This window comes from Saccopteryx leptura, chromosome 1 (assembly GCF_036850995.1).
Source record: "Saccopteryx leptura isolate mSacLep1 chromosome 1, mSacLep1_pri_phased_curated, whole genome shotgun sequence".
NCBI lineage: Eukaryota > Metazoa > Chordata > Mammalia > Chiroptera > Emballonuridae > Saccopteryx > Saccopteryx leptura.
Window position 1 is genome coordinate 260,605,620 of NC_089503.1, and position 24,802 is coordinate 260,630,421.

The 24,802-nt window shown below is 47.0% G+C and overlaps 1 protein-coding gene across 5 annotated transcripts in view; it reads right to left on the minus strand.

The window, feature by feature from the left end:
• SUGP2 (SURP and G-patch domain containing 2) overlaps positions 1–24,802 on the minus strand; it is a 37,309-nt gene that overhangs the window by 5,108 nt on the left and 7,399 nt on the right. For 4 of the 5 annotated variants that reach the window (XM_066350543.1, XM_066350521.1, XM_066350554.1 and 1 more), the window contains 7 exons: positions 21,234–22,856; positions 16,517–16,637; positions 15,162–15,649; positions 14,019–14,130; positions 6,810–7,312; positions 2,872–2,933; positions 562–698 (listed from right to left, as the gene is read on the minus strand). In XM_066350543.1, coding sequence (XP_066206640.1) covers positions 562–698; positions 2,872–2,933; positions 6,810–7,312; positions 14,019–14,130; positions 15,162–15,649; positions 16,517–16,637; positions 21,234–22,856 — 3,046 coding nt within the window. The remainder of the gene's footprint in view (positions 1–561; positions 699–2,871; positions 2,934–6,809; positions 7,313–14,018; positions 14,131–15,161; positions 15,650–16,516; positions 16,638–21,233; positions 22,857–24,802) is intronic. The other variant, XM_066350565.1, reaches the window with a different exon arrangement.

Genomic DNA, 24,802 nt, shown 5'->3' on the forward strand with positions numbered 1-24,802 from the left:
ATTCTCTTTGCTTAAAACACACATCTGCCAACCTGAAATCATGTTCATCACAAGAGGAATCAAGAGTTAGGCTGCAGCCTGACCAGGCGGTGGCGCAGTGGATAGAGTGTCGGAATGGGATGCAGAGGGCCCGGGTTCAAGACCCCGAGGTCACCAGCTTGAGTGCGGGCTCATCTGGTTTGAGGAAAAGCCCACCAGCTTGAACCCACGGTCGCTGGCTCCAGCAAGGGGTTACTTGGTCTGCTGAAGGCCCGTGGTCAAGGCACATATATATGAGAAAGCAATCAATGAACAACTAAGGTGTTGCAACGCGCAATGAAAAACTAATGATTGATGCTTCCCATCTCTCCGTTTCTGTCTGTCTGTCCCTGTCTATCCCTCTCTCTGACTCACTCTCTTCTCTGTAAAAAATAAAAATTAAAATTAAAAAAAAAAAAAAAAAAAAAAAAAAGAGTTAGGCTGCAGGTGAAAGGACTTAGGACCAGAATCCCAAAGAAAGCTTCTTCCAGGCACAAGCACAACATCCTACCCACCCCCCAGCCCTAAGTGCCTGCTGCATACATGCCAACGGGTTCCCTGATGCCTTTCCCACAGGAGCCCAGGCCATGGCCTTCCTTCCATCCCATCTTCTGCAGCATTTGGAACCCCAGGTTCTTGTCGGTCAGCTTTTGCTGGGCGAAGTCAAAGTCCTTGGGTTTCTGAGAAGAAAGCAGAGTGTAGCATGTAGGTTGCAGCAATATGCCTAGAACGAGGGTCTCCAGCATGGTCCAGCACTGACACCCTCTGACTCCCCAGACACTTATGGTCAAGCCATGGTAACCTCCCCAGCTCTCACCCTAGAAGAGACAAACAATCTAGAGAGGCACTGAGAGAGCAGTGAGAGGAAGGGAAGTACTCCCTGAGGAATGAAGCAGCATGTGTGTGCATACAAACATGAGTTACTAAACAAATCTGGAGGAGCCTGGAGTTGAGGGTCTTGGCAGGATGGTAGGCCAGAGTTCGTCTGCAGGATGTTTAAAGAGAGATGCAAAGGAGAGAAGAGCTTGCTGTTGGCTGAGGCAGGAAGAAGGGACAGTGCAGGAGAGATGTACGCAGGTTGAAGGCCATGGGAAAACCAGGGGAAAGATGGGCAGGAAGGAGCTGCTAGTGCTGGTAGGGGTGGCCACCATTAGGAAATGAGCTGGAGGACAGTGGAGATGGAACCTGCCACTGAGATGACAAGGGGTGCCTATCATGCCTTCACAGGCCCAGAAAACAACAGCTAAGGTGAGTGAATGGTGGGGAAGGCAGGGCAAAGGTGGGCCAAGAGTCCTCAAAAGGCAGGCCTGCTCCCCTACAGGAAAGCACTTGGTGGGAACAATGGGAAGAACAGGGGTCAGCTTGGCCTGGACAGAACTGACAGATCTTGTAAGCATTAAATCTGTGTTGAAGAATCACCCTGTATACTCTCCTTGGGCTGAGGTGTGCAATGCACACAAAGTTAATGCATTTTGTTTAATCCTCAAGATATCTTCTACTTGCAGGGCAGTTATAACTGCCCCATGCAACAGATGTATACATAGATGGAGGCTCAGGAGTTACACTCCAAGATTAGGTAGCCAGCCAAGCCTGGTCCCAGCTGCCCTCACCAGGCTACAACCTCACCCAGGCCATCAGATGAGTACCTGGTGCTGACTCAGCTTAAAACCAAGTGCACGAGCAGGACCATGAACTCCAGGTGCAGGGAGGCCCCTCCTCCTCTTGTAGCTGGGGTCAGAATGATGCTTCATCTGGCTGCTGAGACTGATGTGGTACACTTCGAATGCCTCTGACTCATTGGGGGCCACCGCATGAACTTTCCTCACCACCAGCAGAGAACTCCCAGCTCCCCACTCACCTCCCTGACTTCTAGGGACCTGTGATGTCTCCATGTGTCCCGGATGACTTCACCTGGCCATCTGGAATTCACCTCCATCTTCTTCTGGTGACCTGCTCCACACAGGGGCTCCCCAGTTCAGCCAGTGGCAATTTCATCCTTCTAACTGCCCAGGCCAACAACCGTGGGGTCGCCCTGGACTCTTGGCTTTTGCTGTTCCACATCCAATTCATCTGTGAGTCCTACCAGGTCTACCTTCACCCTTCCTGTCCCCGGCTCTGACTGGCTCTACCCCATAGTTTGCTCTCAACACAGCAACCACAGTGGCTACACGTCTTCCACCTAAACCCCACCGTGGGTCCCCATGGGCCTTTCTCAGAGAAGGGCCACAGAGCAGACATCTGTCTATAGGCATACATGACCTGAATCCCCACCCCACCACCTTCTACTTCCTCACCTCCCCATCCTCATCATTCCACTCTGGTCCAAAGAGCTCCTAGCTGACTCATGACCACCTTGGGTCTCTCCCAGGCCCTAACGCTTAAAGGGCACCTTGACCTCACCTTATTTCCCGTTAAACTGCTTTTCTATACCCACAGCACCCGCCTCCTGACCTAGTCACACACATTTTGGTCCTGCTCACTGCTGCCTCAGGGTGGTCCCGATTCATAGGAGGTGCCAACCAGTTTTACATATTCTCAGCTTAACTGCTTTTTAAATCACATTACAGTCCACTAAATCTGAATCTCTTGAGGACCAAAATATTACTTGTTAATCTCTCCATTCCACTGAATATATCAGGCCCCAACTATCTGTTAAACGGACCACCCTCCTGTGCTTTGGACAAAGCTGAACAGCCTTCAAAAGCTGGAGAGAAAGGGCATTTGTTTTGCTCTGTACTTTCAAACCCCATATGAAGTATGAGCACAGCTTAATCACAAGCCAGTGTCCTTTGACAATCTTGACAAAATCCAACTGACTACATCAAACGAGGACTCACAAAGAGTCATGCTCACCTTCTTTTTGGACATGGGACGACCCCGAGGCCTATCATAGGCAATGCGAACTGGTTCGTGAACTGGAAGACAAAAGAAACATATATACACACCTATGTGCACTTTCCCCATGTTTCTGAGAGAGAAAAATGAGAATGCTGCACTTTTGGCTAATACCCCTTTGCTGACAGAAGGCCAGCTGTGTGGCCTGGCTTCTCTCAGGAACCATGTGACATGGAGCACAGAAGCTGAACACATGGGCTCAAATGAAGGTTCCTTGCTGTAAGATACTCTTCTTGCCGGCCCTGGCTGGTTGGCTCAGTGGTAGAGCATTGGCCCAGCATGTGAATGTTCCGGGTTTGATTAGTGGTCAGGGCACACAGGAGAAGTGCCCATCTGCTTCCCTCCCTTTACCCCCTCTTCTCCTCCCACAGCCATGGCTCTATTGGAGTGAGTTGGCCCTGGGCAGTGAGAATGGCTTCATGGCCTCCATCTCAGGTGCTAAGAAGTGCTCAGTTGCTGAGCAATGGAGCAATCCCCCAGACAGACAGAGCATCGCCCTATAGGGGGCTTGCTGGGCTTCCCGGTAGGGGTGCATGCAGGAGTCTGTCTCTGTCACCCCTCCTCTCAAAAAAAAAATGTATGTATGTATGTGTGTGTGTGTGTGTGTGTGTGTGTGTGTGTGTATGTATGATGCCTATATTTATTTATTTATTTTATTATTATTTTTTTACAGAGACAGAGAGAGAATCAGAGTGGGGGATAGACAGGGACAGACAGACAGGAACGGAGAGATGAGAAGCATCAATCATTAGTTTTTCGTTGCACATTGCGACATCTTAGTTGATCATTGATTGCTCTCTCATATGTGCCTTGACCGTGGACCTTCAGCAGACCAAATAACCCCTTGCTCAAGCCAGCGACCTTGGGTCCAAGCTGGCGAGCTTTTTGCTCAAGCCAGATGAGCCCGCGCTCAAACTGGCAACCTCGGGGTCTCGAACCTGGGTCTTCCACATCCCAGTCTGACGCTCTATCTACTGCGCCACCGCCTGGTCAGGCTTTTCTTTTTTTTTTTTTTGTATTTTTCTGAAGTTGGAAATGGAGAGGCAGTCAGACAGACTCCCACATGCGCCTGACCAGGATCCACCTGGCATGCCCACCAGGGGGCGATGCTCTGCCCATCTGGGGCATTGCTCTGTTGCAACCAGAGCCATTCTAGCTCCTGAAGCAGAGGCCACAGAGCCATCCTCAGCACCCGGGCCAATTTTGCTCCAATGGAGCCTTGGCTGCGGGAGGGGAAGAGAGAAACAGAGAGGAAGGAGAGGGGGAGGGGTGGAAAAGCAGATGGGTGCTGCTCCTGTGTGCCCTGGCCAGGAATCGTACCCAGGACTCCTGCACGCCAGGCCAACGCTCTACCACTGAGCCAACCGGCCAGGGCCAAGATGCCTATATTTATGATGATGGACCAAACATACGCATAATGTTCCATGACTTCAGGAATATACTTTGCCTCATAAATGAACTATGTGCAGCCTGACCAGGTGGGGATGAGGTAGCTAGCTATAGCATTGGCCTGGGACACTGAGGACCCAGGTTCCAAACCCCAAGGTCGCTGGCTTGAGCATGGGATCATAGACATAACCCCATGGTAGCTGGCTTGAACTCAAAGGTCGCTGGCTTGAGCAAGGAGTCACTGGCTTGGCTGAAGCCCTTTGGTCAAGGCACATATGAGAAAGCAATCAATGAACAACTAAGGTGCTGCAACTATGAGTTGATGCTTCCCATCTCTCTCCCTTCCTGTCTGTCTCTGTCTCCTCCCCCTCACATAAAACAAAACAAAACACCCTGAACTATTTGCAATGCTATTTATGCCCTCCAAAGTCACTGTGACAATCCCAGTGATAGAGAATTAAAATTCACACCAGAACTTTCCAGCAAAAACAATAATGTTATACAAAGCCCCAATCAGCCTGACCAGGTAGTGGCGCAGTGGATAGAGCATCGAACTGGGATGCAGAGGACCCAGGTTCAAAGCCTCAAGGTCACTGGCTTGAGCGCAGGCTCACCCGGTATGAGTGCAGGCTCACCAGCTAGAGCACGGGGATCACTGGCTTGAGTGGGGGGTCATAGATATGACCCCAGGTCTCTGGCTTGAAGCCCAAAGTCACTCACTGGCTTGAGCCCAAGGTCGTTGGCTTAAGCAAGGGGTCACTCTCTCTGCTGTAGCCCCTTGGTCAAGGCACATATGAGAAAGCAATCAATGAACAACTAAGGAGCCGCAACAAAGAATCGATGCTTCTCATCTCTCTCCCTTCCTGTCTGTCCCTGTCTGACCCTCTCTCTGTCTCTGTCATAAAAAACAAAACAAAACAAAACCAAAACCCAAAAAAACAAAGCCCCAACCACAGTATTATTGTTATCATTATTTGCAGACAAAGTGGAGATCAGCAGACCTGCTTTTGTCTCATCAAGCACTCAAGGAATGAGAGTTTTGGAAATAGAAAGGAGTCCACTTTACCCCAGGAAGGACATACTTAAGCTCTCTTATATACCACCACCATCTGCAAGACAGTGGTAAGAGTTCAGTAGAACAGTTAGCAATCCATTGCAATGCCAAAGTTTTCAAACAAAAACCATGTGACAGTTCTGTTAGTGGGAAACTATATCGACACTGCTGAGTGTAAGTGTGATGGTCTTAATAATGTAGAACACAGGTGACAAATTACAGGGCACTCTTCACTACCACCACCTCACACAGGTATTTCAGCATTAACCTTACACTCAAAGCACTGCCCAGGCTTGGTTGTGTGAACACTTGGGTGGGTAGGGGGCATGAAGAGTAGCCTGGGCCATGACCAGCCTATCCAAAGGCCACACATGATACTATTCCCCTTACTAAGCCCAGAAAAGGCAAGATAAGAAAATAGTAAGTGGTTTCTGGGACTGGGTAGGGGAGACTGCTGACACTTTCTGGGGATGGGCTCCAGCTCCACTGTACTGGTGGATTCATGCCTGTACACGTTTGCTCAAACTCCTTAAATTGAACACTTGAAAGGGGTGCATTTTATTGTTGGTAAATTGTATAAGAACCTTAACCCTCCACACTGGAGAGCAAGAGATGCCTCCACAGAGCACACAGCTCCCGCTAACAGCTGCATGAGACCAGCCCTATCCTGTGTCCTTCCGCTTCAATGTCACTAAGCAAATGTCACTACCCCTTCTTGGCTCAGAAAGCTGAGCACCTCCCCACCCACGGTCATTGGCAGGAAATGGCTGAGATGACCAGAGTTCGTTCCCTTTATAGCTGGGGCTTACCCTGCTGGAATTGAGCAATAAGAGACCCGAGCAGTATGTGGGACACCAGAAGCCACAGACAACTTGGCAGCATGTCTTTAGCATGCCAACATTAGACCAACTGGAAATGTAACTTTCACACGAACATTTGGAGTGGTATGCAGAACCACCAGGGTTGTTTTAGGTTAAAAACACAAGATCAGCCTGACCTGTGGTGGCACAGTGGATAAAGCGTCGACCTGGAAATGCTGAGGTCGCCGATTCGAAACCCTGGGCTTGCCTAGTCAAGGCACATATGGGAGTTGATGCTTCCAGCTCCTCCCCCCTTCTCTCTCTCTCCTCTCTCTCTCTCTGTGTGTCTCTCTCTCCTCTCTAAAAATGAATAAATAAAATTAAATAAATAAATAAATAAATAAATAAAAACACAAGATCAAAGACCCCCATGAATGGTCCAGGAGGATCTGGGAGGTAATGTCCAGGTAGATGGGTGGAATCAGAGGTGGGCAGGTGACAGCGGCCAGCTGGTTATCTTCTGTATGAGGGTCAGCAAATTCTTCCAAATAGGTAGGCAACATCTCTACCTGTTTCTACAATCAAGTACTGCTAATTCCTCCTCTAGTGCTAAACAGAAGACTGCAGGGTGCTGCACCGATGCTGGCACTCACCTTTGGGCTCTTGGATGAGACACAGCCTCTTGGGAGCTGGAATCATGCCAACCTTCAGAGACTTGCTGCTGACCCTCTTCCGAGGAAAGCAGGCCCCTGAAGAGGACTGTGATAGGACAGGTGTGCCTGCCGGGCCATCCTTAGCCACCTCACTTGGAAGGCCATCGGTGGGGGAGCTGCCCTCAGAGACCATGGACCCAGAAGACCCTCCTGCATCCCGGGAGGGCCTGCCAGGAATAGAGGCCTCCTCGCCTTCCTCCTCATCCTCATCCTCCTCCTCCTCCTCATCCTCTTCCTCCTCAGGCATTACTTCCAGGCTTTCCAGCTCAACCTCCTGCTGAGGAGGCTCATCCGCAAACTCACTTTCCCCTTCCATGGGCTCTAGAGTGCTCTCACCGGTGTCAATGTTCAGTGGAGATGACGTAAAACAAATCGATGGGCATAGTTCAAATACCTTCTTTCGATAGAATTTGAAAGCTGAGCTATTTTGGTCATGTAGAAACCTAGGACAAAGATAACATACAGTGGTTAACCAGATAGTCCTCTGAACATTTTTTTTTTTTTGACAGAGACAGAGCGAGAGTCAGAGAGAGGGACAAAGACAGAAAGGGAGAGAGATGAAAAGCATTACTTCTTTGTTGCAGCTCCTTAGTTGTTCAGTAATTGCTTTCTCATATGTGCCTTGACTGGGGGCTACAGCAGAGTAACCCCTTGCTCAAGCCAGTGACCTTGGGCTACAAGCCAGCGACCTTTGGGCTCAAGTCAGCAACCATGGGGTCATGTCTATGATCCCACTCAAGCCAATGACCCCTAGCTCAAGCTGGTGAGCCTCTGCTCAAGCCAGTGACCTCAGGGTTTTGAACCTGGGTCCTCCGTGTCCCAGTCCGACACTCTATCCACTGTGCCACCATCTGGTCAGGCTCCTCTGAACATTTTTATTTACTGAAACTGTTTGAATAAACCCAATGAAGCTGGGGTAGGCCAAAGAAGTGAATAACCCCTGACCTCTTTCTACCAGCAATGGCTGATGGTGCACTTTGCAATGAGAAAATTGAAGAGCCAGAATGTGGACCTAATTGCTTTTCAGGGGAGGGAGGTGGAGGAACAAGATATGCAGAGACGACCAGGGACCTGGCTTCGCTCATCCCCTTCTAGTGATGTGACTGGCCCTCCAGACCTTTGAGTGCTTGCTATGACTCTAGGGTCCCTCTCACACTTCCAGGTACAAGATGGAGGAAGGGTATCAACCACAAAACCACCTGCCTTACGTCCTGCAGAAAACCTGTGTAAACATGATGGCCATAAAGCTTCTCTGAGCTTCCGAGTCCAAGGAACACCTAGACCCATAGTCACAGCTGGGGTGTTTGGCTGGTGAAAAACAAAACATGCCCGAAAATACAAAATACACTTGGAATGCCCTAGCTGGTGGCGCAGTGGATAGTGTTGCCCTAAGTGCCGAGGTTGCCAGCTTGAACCCAAGGTTGCTCAACCGAGTCCAGGGTCACTAGCTGGATCCTGTGGATGCTGGCTTGACCTCTGAGGTCATCAGTTCAAGTCCCAGTCAGGGCACATATAAGAAGCAATTAATGGCACATGTAGGTGGAACGAGTGATGCTTTTCTCTCTCTCTCTAAAAAACATTTGGACTAAAAAAAAAAAAGCTCTTGTTCTTGAACAGGATGACTCAACCTCATGAAGATGTCAGTTCTCCTCTGGTCAATGCATTAATGTTGAAAAGTATACCAATAAGAGCATCATTTGTTTCTGGATACGGACAAGATGATTCTAAAGTTCATACAGAAAAATAAATATGCAAAAACATCTGGGAGAACTCTGAACAAGCCCTACCAGATATTACAAGGTGTTTGACACCTCTACAGTTAAAATAACGTGGTACTGAGATTAAGAAGTACAAATTGGGCCCTGGCTCAGGATAGCTGGGTTGGTTAGAGCATCATCCCAAAGTGCAGAGGTTGCCGGTTTGATACTCAGGTACATCCAGAAACAAATTGATGTTCCCATCTCTCTCTCTCCCTTGTCTTCTCTATAAAATCAATAAATAAAAAATAAAAATAAAGTAAGTACAAATTGGCAGCTGCAAATTAGTTACAGAGATGTAAAATATAGCATAGGGAATACAGTCAATAATATTGTAATAACTATGTATGGTGCCAGGTGAAACTAGTTATTAGGGGATCACTTTGTAAATTATATAAACATCTAACCACTATGCTATAGACCTTAATAATACTGAATATCAACTGTAATTTTAAAAAAAGAAAAAAGCATGGTACTAGTCCATGAATAAGTGGACAGACCAAAAGAAAAGCCAGAAACACAACATCAGATGAAGGCGTACTCTCAAACCACTCCAAAAAAGACAATCTTTTCAACAAATGGTGTTGGGACAACTGGACAACTTTTAAGAAAAACATTTAGGCCCTGGCTGGGTAGCTCATTTGGTTAGAGCATCACCCTGATACACCAAGGTTGTGGGTTTGATCCCTGGTCAGGGCACATATAAGAATCAACCAGTAAATGCATAAATAAGTGGAAAAACAAGTCAATGTTTCTCTCTCTCCCTCCCCAACCCCCACTCTAAAAATATCAATAAATAAAGAATTTTTAAAAAGTATTTAAATTGGATCCATGCTGATCCCAAATAACCCCACACACATCGGAGATCTAAATGTAAAAACCAAGCCATAAACCATACAAGTTCTGAAAGAGATTAATTACATAAATATCTTCATAACCTGAATGTGGGGAAATTCTAACTATGACTCAGTATCCAAATAAGAGAAAAATTTGAGAAATTTGAATACATGTCTACACCACAGAATAACCCATAGGGAAAATGAAAAATAAACATCAAAATAAGAAGGAAATATGTACAACTTCATCACAGATAAGAGCTCTTAAAATCAAGAAAGAAAAATCCCCAAAACCCAACAGAGGAAATGGCAAAGATTAAGAATGTATACCTTCCAGAAGATATTGCTGGAATGAGAAGACAAGTCTCAGATTGGGAGAAAATGTCTCAAATCATACTTCTGATAAAAAAAAAAACTTATCAGAAATATGTAATGAACTCTCAAAATTCATTACTAAGTAAATAAACAACTCAATAAAAAAATGGGCCAAAGATCTGAACAGACACTTAACTAAAATACAGAGAGCATATAAGTACCCTGGAAGATGCTCAGCACCGTGAGTCCTCAGAGGAATGACAACCACAGTGGGACACCCCCTCCGCCTCCCAGAACTGGGACATTGAAAAGATGGACACTAGAAAGTGCTGGTGAGGACCAGGAGGAACCAGGACTCCACACGTTGCTGAAAAGGCAAAATGATGTAATCACGTGGAAAGGAAGTTTGGCAGTTTTCTCAAAAGTTAAATGTGGGCCTGACCAGGCGGTGGCACAGTGGATAGTGTTGAACTGGGATGTGGAGGAACCAGGTTCAAGACCCTGAGGTTGCCAGCTTGAGCACAATGTTGCTGGCTTGATTGAGCAAGGGGTCACTTGATTTGCTGTAGCCCCCCGGTCAAGGCACATATGAAAAATCAATCAATGAACAACTAAGGAGTTGCAACAAAGAACTGATGTTTCTCATCTCTCCCTTCCTGTCTGTCTGCCCCTCTCTCTGACTCTCTCTGTCTCTGCCACCAAAAAAAAAAAAAAAAAGTTAAAAGCATCATGGGAGTTAGCTTTTCCCCGCGTCAGTATTTTTCTGAGAAATAAAAGCAGGAGCCCACAGCCCTGGCCAGATAGCTCAGTTGGTTAGAACATCGTCCCGAAGCACAGAGGTTGCTGGTTTGATCACTGGTCCAGCACATACAGAAACAGATTGATGTTCCTGTTTCTCTCTCTCTCTCTTCCTTCCTCTCTCTCTAAAATCAATAAATAAACATTAAAAAAAAAAAAAGGCAGGAGCTCACAGACATTTTTATTTTTATTTTTAAATTTATTTATTTATTTTATTTATAGCGAGAGGGATAGATAGGGACAGACAGGAACGGAGAGAGATAAGCATCAATCATCAGTTTTTCCGTTGCGACACCTTAGCTGTTCATTGATTGCTTTCTCATATGTGCTTTGACTGCGGGCCTTTAGCAGACCGAGTAACCCCTTGCTCAAGCCAGCGACCTTGGGTCTAAGCTGGTTGCTCAAACCAGATGAGCCTGCGCTCAAGCTGGCGACCTCGGGGTCTCGAACCTAGGTCCTTCTGCATTCCAGTTCGACACTCTATCCACTGCGCCACCGCCTGGTCAGGCCCCACAGACATTCTTAATTCATTAATTCTTAATGAATGCTCACAGCAGGTTTTTTTTTGTTTTTTGTTTTTTTTTCTGAAGTTGGAAACGGGGAGACAGTCAGACAAACTCCCGCATGCGCCCGACCGGGATCCACCTGGCATGCCCACCAGGGGGCGATGCTCTTTCCATCTGGGGCGTTGCTCTGTTGAAACCAGAATCATTCTAGCACCTGAGGCAGAGGTTATAGAGCCATCCTCAGCGCCTGGGCCAACTTTGCTCCAATGGAGCCTTGGCTGCAGGAGGGGAAGAGAGAGACAGAGAGGAAAGAGAGGGGGAGGGGTGGAGAAGCAGATAGACGCTTCTCCTGTGTGCCCTGGCCGGAATCAAACCCAGGACTCCTGCACAACAGGCCGACGCTCTACCACTGAGCCAACCATCACAACAGTTTTATCTGTAATAATCCCAAAACGAAAATACCTAAAATGCTGTCAACAGGTGAACTGGTAACATACAGTGGTCTCATTTCTCTTTACTTATATTTTATAATGTTTACTTTACAACCATGCAAATGCTATCCTTATTTTTTAAATAAAAAAGAATAGGAAAAAGGTCCTAAAGTTGAATATCCACAGGAACAAGTGAACTTGACTGTATGTCAATATTTTTCTTTTTAAGTGAGAGGAGGGGAGATAAACTCTCACTTGTGCCCTTACCTGGATCCACCTGACAACCCTGTGTGGGGCTGATACTTGAATCAACTGAGCTATTCTCAGTGCCTGAGGCTGACGCTTGGACCAACCAGGTTATCCTCAGCACCTGGGGCTGAAAGTCAAACCAACTGAGCCACTGGCTGAGAGGAGAAGAGGGAGAAAAGGGAGAGAGGGGGAGGAAGAGAAACAAATGGTCGCTTCTCTTGTGTGCCGACCAGGGATTGAACCCAGGATGTTTGCATGCCAGGCCAACACTCTATCCACTGGGCCAACTGGCCAGGGCCTGATGTATGTCAAATTGAAGACACAGCCACACACACATGAACTTGAGTGACTATTGAACACGTTAGAGGTATAATTCTCTTTTTTTTCTTTTTAGGCAAGAGGAGAGGAGCTAGTGAGGCAGACTCCTGCATGTGCCCCTACTGGGATCCACCCAGCAACCCTATCTGGAATCAATGCTCAAGTACCAAGATATTTTTAGCAGCTGAGGCAGATCCACTTGTACCAACCAAGCTATCCTCAGCACCTGAGGCCACACTTGAACCAATCGAGCCACTGGCTGCGGAAGGGGAAGAGAAAGAGAAACAGATGGTCGCTTCTCTTGTGTGCCCTGATCAGGAATCAAACCCGCGACATCCATATGCCAGGCCAATGCTCTATCCATTGAGCCATCGGCCAACGCTTAGAGGTATAATTCTTTCAGGGAAAAAGAAACACAAAGATACCTTGGTCTTTACCAAATAAGTGTGCTGCCTAGTATTGAGAGTTTGAAACTATTTTATGAACATTTGAGGACAGAATGCCTCACCTCACTGATGTTGCTGTAGGATCTAGGAGTCTCACTGTGGGTAAGGAGGGGACAACATGTTCTGAGGAACACTGTTCAAAAAAGGCTGCACAGATGCCTGACCTGTGGTGGCGCAATGGATAAAATGTTGACCTGGAATGCTAAGATCGCTGGCTCAAAGCCCTGGACTTACCTGGTCAAGGTACAAACAGGAAGCAACTACTGTAAATTGATGCTCCCATTTTCTCCCCCCCCCTTTCTCTAACTCTCTCCTCTCTCTAAAAAAAAAAAAAAAAGGCTGCAAACAGGGGGAGGAATAACCCCAAGCCCTGGTGGTATCAAGTGCCCAGGATGATGAAGAGTTTTCTTTGTAAATTTTAGTTTCTGTAGGGGGAAAAGAAGGACTCATGAAATACTCCTGGCTTCCCTTTACTGAACTGCCCCCTTGCCTGGTCCTGTTGGGGCAAGATCCCACATGCCACAGGTAGCCCCACTCTGAGGCCTCCAGGTGGCAGCACCTGAGGTCACCAGGCCTGTAAATGGCAGAACCAGGTAGAGCATTTGCAAAGCCATCAGTGCTCTATAGAGGCAGCTGATCTTCTCCCAAGAAGCAGAAGGTTCCCTCAGTTGAGTGCTTAGTCAAGGTCCCAAACAAGCTAGAAAAGCAGGCATGGTCACCATTGGGTCCCAGAAATGCACTAGTAAATGTGAAGTTTTTAATTGCATTCTTTATTAGACTAAGGCACATTAAAGCACATTGGGAGCAGGGCAATGGTCCAGAGCCCCAGCAGACTGTAGGATACAATGCACACAGCACACAAACCCACCTGTTCCCCACACACTCTCCACCAGCTCTGACGGGAATCCAACAGAGTTACAGCTCAGTAATGGGAACTCTGAAGGATGAAAACATGTATCCCAGAGGCAGAGCTGCTTCTGGACTGTGTGGTGTTAAGTCTGAGAAACAGGAAGGTTAATGGTGATCTTCCGAGTCCAATGGTGCTCAGCTGTCACTATATGGAAGTGTTTGTTGCCCACACTTAGACCAGGGACCACCATCACTTCATGAGCAGCAAGTTCTCATCAGCCCACAGCAGCCAGTGTGACCAGGGGCAGTGCCCCTTCTTCCTCAGACCTTTGGGTGAGGATGCACCCTCCCTTCTCCTACCATTGACCTCTGCCCAGGGAGCTATCTTCTTTTCCCTGGAGAACTCCTTCTTAGCCTCTGGAGCCAGCTTAAATGTCCCTGTGGGGTGCTTTCCCCTTCCCCTCTCCCCGATACCGCAGAACAGACACTCCTCCCTCATGGCCCTGAGTTCAGCAGAAATGAAGTCATACCTTATCCTGGCATGACCCCTGCGGCAGCAGTGTGCTTGCCAGGCCACCCTTCAGGTTCTCAGGGCACTCTTGGGGTGAACACACTCAAACCAGAAGGGTGTAATGGGTACGTACCACAGGTCAGGGTTGTCAGTGCTATTTTCTATGCTGAATTGTTCAATTTCTGGTCCCACCTGAGCAACAAATTTGGCCAGTTTCTCTGCAGTCTCCATGGTCCTTATGTCAACTACAAAACAAAGCAATTGTCACGCATTCTTTCTGAGCTGCCACTTCCCATGTGGACATGATGGGGCTGTGGAGCCTGATTGTAAAGACAATCCCTCATGTCCCCTCCTGCATATGTGCCCTTTGCCATGTGACTCTGAAGCTCTGTCGAACAGAGCTCTCCTCTTCTTTCCGCTAGAACTGGCCCCAAAATTCCTGCCAGCCAACAGATGTGGCAGAGTGCCGATTCTGAGGCTCAGGGGACTCAAGAACCTCCACTGCCTCTTCCAGAGGCCTGACATCAACCTCATGTGAACCAACCCTGGCTGGCCACTGGGGGGCAACAGGTATATGGCCCAGTCATCCATATCACCTCAACTAGCCTTAGACAACCAGTTGCTGCCTTCAAATGTGTAGACCAGCCAGATTTAGCTCTTGTGTGAAACCATGGTTTGGAGCTGCTCATTCTGTAGCAATAGCTAGAAAATGTAGCAGTTGGGTAGATTTTTCCTTCCTCTATATTCCCACCTAGTACTGAGCAGGAAGCACTGATCAAGGGCAGGCTTGTTACAGAAGGTAACAGTGAGGAAACACAGAAGGGGCTAAGTTAGTAACTTCAGAAGAATCTGTAGGTCAGCTAATTCTGAGGAGGGAACACAGAGACCTGGGGAGAGGAGGCAGAACAAGAACAGGGCAGTCCTATGGAATATAAAGGGGGCAAGAACAAAGAGAAGTGGATGAAGGAGCTTAAAGCCCCAGGCACGGGCACATGGCATGAATGACCTAGTGGTCAGCAGAAGGACCTTGCTGGGAGGCAAAGTCCCTGGTTAACTCCACTCTCCGGACAAGAGGAAGGGCGCAACAGAACCCTTAGGCTGTCCCCTCAAGGAAGCAAAAGGAGAGAAAGCACCATCTCATGCACCCATCCTTGCCAGGTCCCTGTTGCTACTGCCCACTGCCCAGGTCACTGAGGCCACCCCATTTCTGCAGATACCTAGAGTTTGGATTTTAAGGACTGGGGCCCAGAAAAGGGAGATAGGAGTGAGCACCCACCGTCAGCAGACAGGCAGGGAGAGGAACTCTGAGGGGCTTCAGATAGGTCCACTTCTGCTGGCTTGGGAGATAGGCCTGCAGCTTCTGAGCTAAGGTCCTGAGGAGGAGGACCAGTTGGGTCTGACAGGCAGTCCTTGGCAGCATCATTTCCATCTGGCTGGGGTGGCTTCCCCTGCAAGGAGCCTGGAGCTTGCCGGGTGTGGTATTTCAGCCTGGTGCCTGAGGAAAGGAGGGTCTGGGTCCCGGTGGTGGCTCTCCTCATCTTCCATCCTTGGCGCCCTTGAGCTCGGTGCAAACTCCTCCGCCGCCCTGGGAGGAGCCTCTTCTTGAGGCTCTGGACTGCACGGGCATACAGCATGGCCCGGACTGCACACTCTGCAGCCATTGGCTTCTGACCCACTCCTGGAGAGGTCTGGCTTATCTGCTGTGCTTCTGCCAGTTTCAGCTTGTAATATTTATACTCCAGACTACTATCATCAGACAAAAACCTATACAACAAAACAGGCACAGCAGGACATTGCTAAAACACTAGCACCAACAAATCATTGCTGCAAATACACTTCTGCAAACCATTTCTACATGATGGCTTCTCTGCTGTACGACGCTCTCACCTGGCTCCACTGAAGACCCAGACTGGCATCAGGTCACCTGTTTTGCCGAGAATGACTTCAGGGCAACCAGGAGCTTTGAGCACCGGTAGAATTCTCCTCCATTTCTATCATCAGCAGCCATGAAGGACCTCATAGCTCCTGGGGGCTTAGCTACACAAACCATTACCCTGGAGCCATGGAAACATTTTGCTACCAGCACACAACAGGCATTGTTCCCGGACTCCATTTTTGGAAGGTGACACCCTTCTAATGGTGGGCACTCAGAGACCTTTCAATCATGTCACTTACTTTAATAAGCAAGTACTTTTTATGATGAAAACTTTTTAAAAGTTCTATTCATGTTTAGAGGCAATAAGGCAAAAGAGTTTATCAAATAGTAGCAATAAATCACATACAGCTGCTGTAATATATCCCTCATCTTACATACACTCTTTGCACGCCTGTCTCAGCTTATCCTTAAACCAGCACAGAGGTACACAGACTTCCAAGACTGAATGAGAAAAGGACATAGGGCAGGGCTGCAGCAGGGCTGGTGCTTGAATCCAGTTGAACCTGACTCACCCTCATGTTCTTCCCACTGGTCAAAACAATTACCTCACTCTCTGGTCTGGACATTATCAGAGTGACATACAACACTGGTCAAAATAAATACCTCTCCCTCTGGTCTGAACATTATCAGAGCAACATAAGTGTTGCTGTGTGTTCTACAGAAGGGATTTGCAGAGCCAATATTTAAAGACCTACCAGTAAGCAGGGTCCTCCTTGAGAAGAGCTCTCTCCTTAGGGGACAGGCTGCCTTCAACAACATGTGTGACCAGTTGGTCTATAGTGTCCACCAACTTGTGATCTGCTCGCTGGGGGACAGCTGGAATACACAAAAGGGCTTTTCTGAGACACATACTAGACCATATGGGGCCTGGGAAGACCAGGACAGAGTCAGGGCCTTAGAATGGAGCCTATCCAAGCACCAGCAACTGAAATCCTCATTCATGAGAGATCAGCATTGAAAAGAAAAAAAATAGTGTTTTTCTATAAACCAATATATAAAATATCCTCTAAAAAGCTGTAACAGCATAACCACCAGGACAGAAACAGTCACAGGCTTACTACGACAGCACAGAGCAATATGTGTATATGTTCTATACAAGGAAATGATATGCAGCAACTCTACACCACTTCTTGTGTATCACTTAACTTGAATGTTCACATTATTAATGGGAAAATATAAAATATTTAAAAACCAGATAGAAGGTGACGTAAGACAATTTGGCTTTGGGTGATGGATATGCAACATAATCAAATGTCAAAATAATCTGGAGATGTTTTCTCTGAATGTATGTACCCTGATTTATCAATGTCACCCCATTAAAATTAATAATAAAAAATAAATATATTTAAAAATATATAAAATGTATAAAGTGTTTACTGTGATTCCCAATAGGAAGGAGGAAAAAGAGTTACATAAATATAGAAACAAGAAAAAAAAAAAACGAAAATATACCAGAAAATCAACAGATGTTATTTATATGTGGCACATTTATCAGGATTTCATCTTTTTTGTACTTTATCTACAAAATATAAGGTAGGCGTTCACAAAAAATATTTCCTGAATGTATGAAAACATTTCATAAAGTGTGAATTTATAATGCTGTAATTTACAATGCTACCAACATCGAATATCTATGTCCTCAAATAATAAAATTGCTTAGTTTTCTGATATTTGTTAGGTTTTTTTTGTTTGTTTGTTTTTGTATTTTTCTGAAGCTAGAAACAGGGAGAGACAGTCAGACTCCCACATGCGCCCGACGGGGATCCACTTGGCACGCCCACCAGCGGAGATGCTCTGCCCCTCCGGGGCGTCGCCCTGCCGAGACCAGAGCCACTCCAGCGCCTGGGGCAGAGGTCAAGGGGCCATCCCCAGCGCCTGGGCCATCTCTGCTCCAATGGAGCCTCGACTGTGGGAGGGGAAGAGAGACAAAGAGGAAGGAGGGGGGGGAGGTGGAGAAGCAAATGGGCGCCTCTCCTATGTGCCCTGGCCGGAAATCGAACCCGAGTCCCCCGCACGCCAGGCCGACGCTCTACCGCTGAGCCTACCGGCCAGGGTCTGATATGTTAGTTTTGATAGCACAGAATGGTCTATTTGTTCACTCATTCAATAAAAACCACCCTGAACTGGAGAGGTCTTCCAGTTTGTTCTGCGGAGTAACTGCACTGTCCTGTTCTTGCCTATGTATGAATCATAGCTTTGAGCTCATTTTAAACATCCTCTTTACTGAGGATAAGCAATCTTTCAATTGTCATGGTATTGCAAGTTTTTCCCTTTTTTTTTTTTTTTTTTTTGTATCTTTCTGAAGCTGGAAACGGGGAGAGACAGTCAGACAGACTCCTGCATGCGCCCGACCGGGATCCACTCGGCACGCCCACCAGGGGCTACGCTCTGCCCACCAGGGGGCGACGCTCCACCACGACCAGAGCCACTCCAGCGCCTGGGGCAGAGGCCAAGGAGCCATCCCTAGCGGCCCGGGTCATCTTTGCTCCAATGGAGCCTTGGCTGCGGGAGGGGAAGAGAGAGACAGAGAGGAAGCGGGGGGTGGGGGGGGGGGTGGAGAAGCAAATGGGCGCCTCTCCTATGTGCCCTGGCCGGGAATCGAACCCGGGTCCCCCGCACGCCAGGCCGACGCTCCACTGCTGAGCCAACCGGCCAGGGCCAAGTTTTTCCCTTTTAAAATTACTTTGCTTTATTTTTTTTTATTTTTTTTTTTCTTTTCATTTTTTCTGAAGCTGGAAACAGGGAGAGACAGTCAGACAGACTCCTGCATGCGCCCGACCGGGATCCACCCGGCACACCCGCCAGGGGCGGTGCTCTGCCCCCCAGGGGGCGATGCTCTGCCCATCCTGGGCGTCGCCATATTGCGACCAGAGCCACTCTAGCGCCTGAGGCAGAGGCCACAGAGCCATGCCCAGCGCCCGGGCCATCTTTGCTCCAATGGAGCCTTGGCTGTGGGAGGGGAAGAGAGAGACAGAGAGGAAGCGGGGGGGGGGGGGGGGGGGGTGGAGAAGCAAATGGGCGCCTCTCCTATGTGCCCTGGCCGGGAATCGAACCCGGGTCCCCCGCACGCCAGGCCGACGCTCCACTGCTGAGCCAACCGGCCAGGGCCAAGTTTTTCCCTTTTAAAATTACTTTGCTTTATTTTTGATGTTGGTTCTTATTTTAAAAAATTGCTAATTTCACGTTTTACAGAAAATTAAGAGATCTAAAATCAGAAGCTTTCAGAAACAAACACAATTTGTGAGTCACTGCAACCATCTGTAGAGAAGATGACCACAGCAAAGGCCAGAAGGAAGGTCCCAGCAATCCTTCTGAGACTATATCCTTTTACAGGACAATGTAAAAATAATAATGAAAAAAAAAAATCAACAAACTCAACCAAAGGTGTCATTCCAGTGTTTCTAACATACTGTAATGAAAACAGTGATGTGGCAGTACTGGTGCTGTTCACCTGCTGTCCACATAGCCCTTGCAGATGCCAATTACAAGGGAGCCTGGCTCTGCTCAGCCTCAGAAACCTGTAGTAAAAGAGAGCAAGAGTCCAACATCAAGGAAAAGGTGAGATAATTTGTTAGGTCAATACTATGACCCAGTGAGTGCTATAGAAACACAGGAAGGACCTTTGACAAAGAGTAGGTGGTAGTAATTTCATATAGCAGGACTGCACTGACAGGCCCACCTGCCTAACAGTACCGCAAGAGGACAGTGGTGGGCAACTTTAGATTACAAGTGACTTTTTCCTCCAGTATCATTATTACACTGAGTACCTGCTCCACCACTTTGAGGGGACTGCAGAGGAAGGGGCCTACTTTGCCCTGAACCTGCTTCTGGAAGGCTCCCTTCTCTGGGAATAGGTGTGGCTGCCCATCTGCCTACTAGTGCTTGTGCAGTTGAGACTCCACAGGGTATATAGTGAAGAGATTCAGGAACAAATGAGACTTCCCCACTGGGTTGGGGCAATGGAAGCAAAAAACCAACCAACCAAAACACCGTATCAGGGGGACATGGCCACTACTTATACACATAAGCTCTGGAAGATTTGGGCTTAGAGCACATTCTGGGAGCTAAGGGAGATGGATAAGGAACACCAGCCAGTCATGTCTATTACCTCCTTACCGGCCTGCTCCCTTCCTTGTAAGCCAAATGCTAACTGCAGGTTACCTAGTGTACCTAAGTTTTCTGTTGGCCTTTAGCCAGTCTAGAAAAGTGAGCGGGTGCCTCTGTTACCTGGATCAACCTGGCTGATCCCTATCCATTCCTCAATACTGCACAAATACAGACTCCCTTAAGCCTCCCAACTCCAAGCTGGGCAAGGTTGTAATCTCTCCTACATCCTCCTTAATTCCAGCACAGAAGGGGTTAGTTTTTGTGATTTCTTTTTCTCAGTAATCTAGGGTCTCCTCTGAGACAGTGCCCAGCATTTACTTTTCCTTTTGGGAATACTTGAGGAGGGGGGCAGGGGCTGTTAGAATAGGGTCTCATAATCTTTTTTTTTAAAAATTTTTTATTATTATTAATTTTTAGAGAGGGGGGGGAGGAGGAGCAGGAAGCATCAACTCCCATATGTGCCTTGACCAGGCAAGCCCAGGGTTCTGAACCGGTGACCTCAGCGTTCCAGGTCGACGCTTTATCCACTGCGCCACCACAGGTCAGGCCGGGTCTCTTAATCTTGGCTGCAGGATGGTACAAACCCCCAGAACATGCAGGCAACATTTGAAAAATACACGTGCATTTTTCACAGCAAAAGCTGTAGCTTCTCAGCCCTGGCCGGTTGGCTCAGTGGTAGAGCGTGGTTGGCTCAGTGATAGAGTGTCGGCCCGGCGTGTGGAAGTCCCAGGTTTAATTCCTGGCCAAGGCACACAGAAGTGCCCATCTGCTTCCCTACCCTTCCCCCTCTCCTTTCTCTTTCTCTTCCCCTCCCACAGCCAAGGCTCCATTGGAGCAAAAGTTGGCCCCAGAGCTGAGGATGGCACAATGGCCTCTGCCTCAGGCACTAGAATGGCTCCAGTTGCAACAGAGCAACGCCCCAGAATGAAAGAGCATCATGCCCTGGTGAACATGCCGGGTGGATCCCAGTCGGGTACATGTGGAAGTCTGTCTCTTTGCCTCCCCGATTCTCACTTCAGAAAAACACAAAATAAAACAACAAACAGACAATAAAAAAACTGTAGCTTCTCATCAGATTCCCAAAGCAGAGTCTAAGAACTTCTGTGATAAATGGAAGATTCCTCATACATGGTTATGAAATGAATGGCAGACATGTATATTGGCTAATGTGAGTTTTCTGCTAAAATTCTGATTTGCTTTCAGTTGGCTAAACAACTTCATGTAAAAACTTCAGAAAGTAAGAGATATTACAAAAAAAACAACAAAAAACGCATGAAAAAGAAATAAATCACAACAAATACAAACTTTCACTGCTTTCCTTATCATCACTCAGACCACTCAGAGCCTTGGTCTGAATTTCAGGTTTGGTAGGAGGAACTGTTTTCTCATCTCGGCTTGGCTCAGGTTCAGCTTTCTTGACCTGAAGTGGACACCCACTGCTGACCAGCCAGGCCTTTAGGTGATCTATGTACTCTCTCCCAAACAGAGTGGAGTCTTCAAAGTTTGGAAATGCAGCAGGAGAGGGAGCTATATCTTGGAGGCCAACAGCTTCTAAGATTTTTTCCTGTCGGAAAGAAGAGGCCAAAGAAAATGTCTGTCCCAAAAGTGCCAAAGATTTCCGGCAGAGAGAATTGGTGGTCTCTAGTGCAATAGCCAAGTCCAGGGGGTTGCTAAGGGTCTTCATTTTGACACTCAGCTCATAGGCATTGCAGGCCATAAGCAGGGGTGTGACACTCTTAAGAAGCCGGTCTTGAAGCCTCATTATGTACTTGTCAAAGGGCTTTATTATTTCGAAAAAGCAATTTTTGGTCTTCACAGCACCTTTGTCTAAAAGCATGTTTAAAAACTCATTATCAACTCTGGGTGTTTTCAAAGCAGAGTGCTTTAAAAATTTGATAGTAAAAAAGCAAAAATCTCTGTGCTCTGGTTTTAAGGAGCATTTAAATGAGGCGAGCATTTTAGCACAGGTTTCAGTTTCAAGTTCAAAGAGAGTCTGAAAAAGCTGGGAAAATTTAACATCATCTTTTATGGTATGGAATCCTGCCCATTTGATTATTTCTATCCCAAATCTTGAAAAAACATCAGACTTATCTACGAGGTCGAAGCTCATCTTTCTTCTTGGGAGCCGAATATCCTTTAGATTGAGCCCTAGAGGGATCTTCTGAGTGGGGAACTGAATATCTTCCATTCCTGGGTTTGTCCCGAGGGCTACATCAGAACTTGGGGTGGCTTTCTGGATTTGGTTACTGCCCTGAGTTTTGGAAGTAATACGATTTATAGCAGGTACTTTTTTTGTGCTCACATTTCTCAGCGTGACAAGTTTTCCGGCCCCCCCTTTAGGTGTGAGCAGGCCCTGAGAGTCCCCCTTTCCTAAGAGGACACCCTCCTGATCAACAATGTTTAGACCTTGACCTCTGCCCTGGGCTTGACTGCTGCCCCTGAGTACAGAGTCTGCTTCCCCAGGATGGTCCATATCGTAACTCCGACTCTCTTTCTCTAAACACTCTTTTTCAATCAGCCTGGAAGACCCAAAGTCCCCCACTAGTGCAGAAGGACCAAAATTATACTCCTGCGACCAAGACGATTCTTGAGAAATTGGGTGGCCAAAGTCTTGTTCCCAAGAGCCACGAAGTGTAAATTTCCAGTCCGGAGAACGGAAGTGTCCCAATTTCCGGTGGCCAAAGATCTGGTCTCGGGAGTCAGGGTGGGAAAATTCCAGATCCCGGCCACATTCTTTGCGAAAGTAATTGTCTTCACTTACTGAAGGGTTGCCTGATCTGAAGGGAGGTCCTGGAAACACGTCACCTCTCAGGCCTTCTCTCCCAGCATCTCGAGAGTGAGCTACAGATCCACCCACAGTATATATGTTGTCACCATGAATGTCATCATACATATCTGCTCTGACTCTTGGGAGTGTCCTTACAAGATCTGAAATAAACCAAAAGGAAATACAAAGATATTTTAGACCAGAGAGTGCAAATGGACAGTCCACAAACTACCAGCTAGCTTGTTTTATCTGCTGGAGTATACGTTACAAATTTCTATTTGTTGTCAACATCAAAAATGTTTGTGGTTTTCCTTAAACATCTGGATTTACTACTTTATATAAAGAAAAGAGGCCTATAAGCATTGGGCCTGCATCTGCCCTAATGATAGTACACCAAGGCTGGGTAGCTGTGCCCCTTATTCATTTACTTTATTTCCCCATGTATAAGACTAGCTCCCATGTATAAGATACACCCTAATTTTGGGGCCCAAAATTTGGGGAAAAAAAATGTATTACATAAAGTTATTGAACTCAAGTTTTATTCATTATAAAATTTATACAACTCCTCATCACTGTTAAAACTCCCATCCATTAGCTTGTCCTCATCTGTGTCTGATGACAAATCACTGTATTCAACGAGTGCAAAAACAAGCGTGAAAAAGCAGGAAATGCAGGTAAAAAAGTCTACAACCACTGTTTAAGATGTACTCAGTTTTTAGACACCAAATTTTCCCCCCAAAAGTGTCTTATACATGGGAAATAAAGTAGATCTCCTGCCCTGGCTTGGTAGTCATCTGGTTTACAAGTCATCTTTTTGTGTGTGTGTGTGGCAGAGACAGAGTCAGAGAGGGACAGACAGACAGGAAGTGAGAGAGATGAGAAACATCAATTCTTTGTTGCGGCTCCTTAGTTGTTCATTGATTGATTTCTCATGTGCCTTGACCGGGGGGCTACAGCAGACCGAGTGACCCCTTGCTCGAGTCAGCGACCCTGGGCTCAAGCTGGTGGGCCCTGCCCAAACCAGATGAGCCCGCGCTCAAACTGGCAACATCTGGGTCCCGAACCTGGGTCCTCCACATCCCAGTCCCACGCTCTATCCACTGTGGCACTGCCTGGTCAGGCTACAAGTCATCTTTTAGACTCAAGTAAGGGTGTCTGGTCCTAAAATAAACTGAATTTCTTTTTTCTTTTTACTTGATTGATTTGAGAGAGTGGAAGAGAAACATCGATTTGTTGTTCCACCCATTCATACTTTTATTGGTCAATTCTTGCATGTGCCCTGACCAGAGATTGAATGTGCAATCTTGGTATATTATAACGATCTAACCAACTGAGCTACCCGGCCAGGGCCTAACTTGGATTTCTTTACTGTGACAGGAACACTTGTGTATTTCTACCTCTATCACAAAGCACGTGGGTTTTCTGGAGGTTGCCTGTCCTCCTTGCCTATTCGCAGGAACTCTCAGCCCACAGGTGACAGGAGCCACATCTAACACTGCACCCACCACAGCTGACTGGGCCATAGCTGAGCATCTAACTCAAAGCATGCTGATACTCTTCCTTGGAAAAGTCCAATGGGCTAACCAATCCTCTGAAAAAACAAAGACTAAAGAAGACAAGAGAGAAGGTAATAGCTAAACAAGCTATCAAAAGAGGCCACAATGGGAACTAAATAGTGTGTGCTTTCATCCTCCTGTGTTAAAAAAAAAAAGGAACTTCTATTTGCATTTGCTTATTCATATACAAAGAAATTCTGTAAGAAGGTAGGAACATAAGTGAACTACAAGCCTCAGGGAGACTTTGCACAGTGTGTCTAACTTTTGAATCAGAATCTATTACCTAGAAAAGTTAAATGAAAAGAAAACAGAGAGAGATGCCCTGAGGTAGCAATGGGTGAGGCCAAAGGAAGCCAAATATTAATGTAAATCCAAGTTTATCTGCTTAACAGTACTTACTGAGCACCCATTGTGTGTGGGCACTGCTCTACTTGAAGGTATAGCAGGGAAAGGAAACAGCACTGTCCCTGCTCTCCTGCACTTGTCATTTGAGGGAGCCAACAATAAACAAAAATTCAAAAGGTATCAGGAAGTGCCTATAAAAAATATCA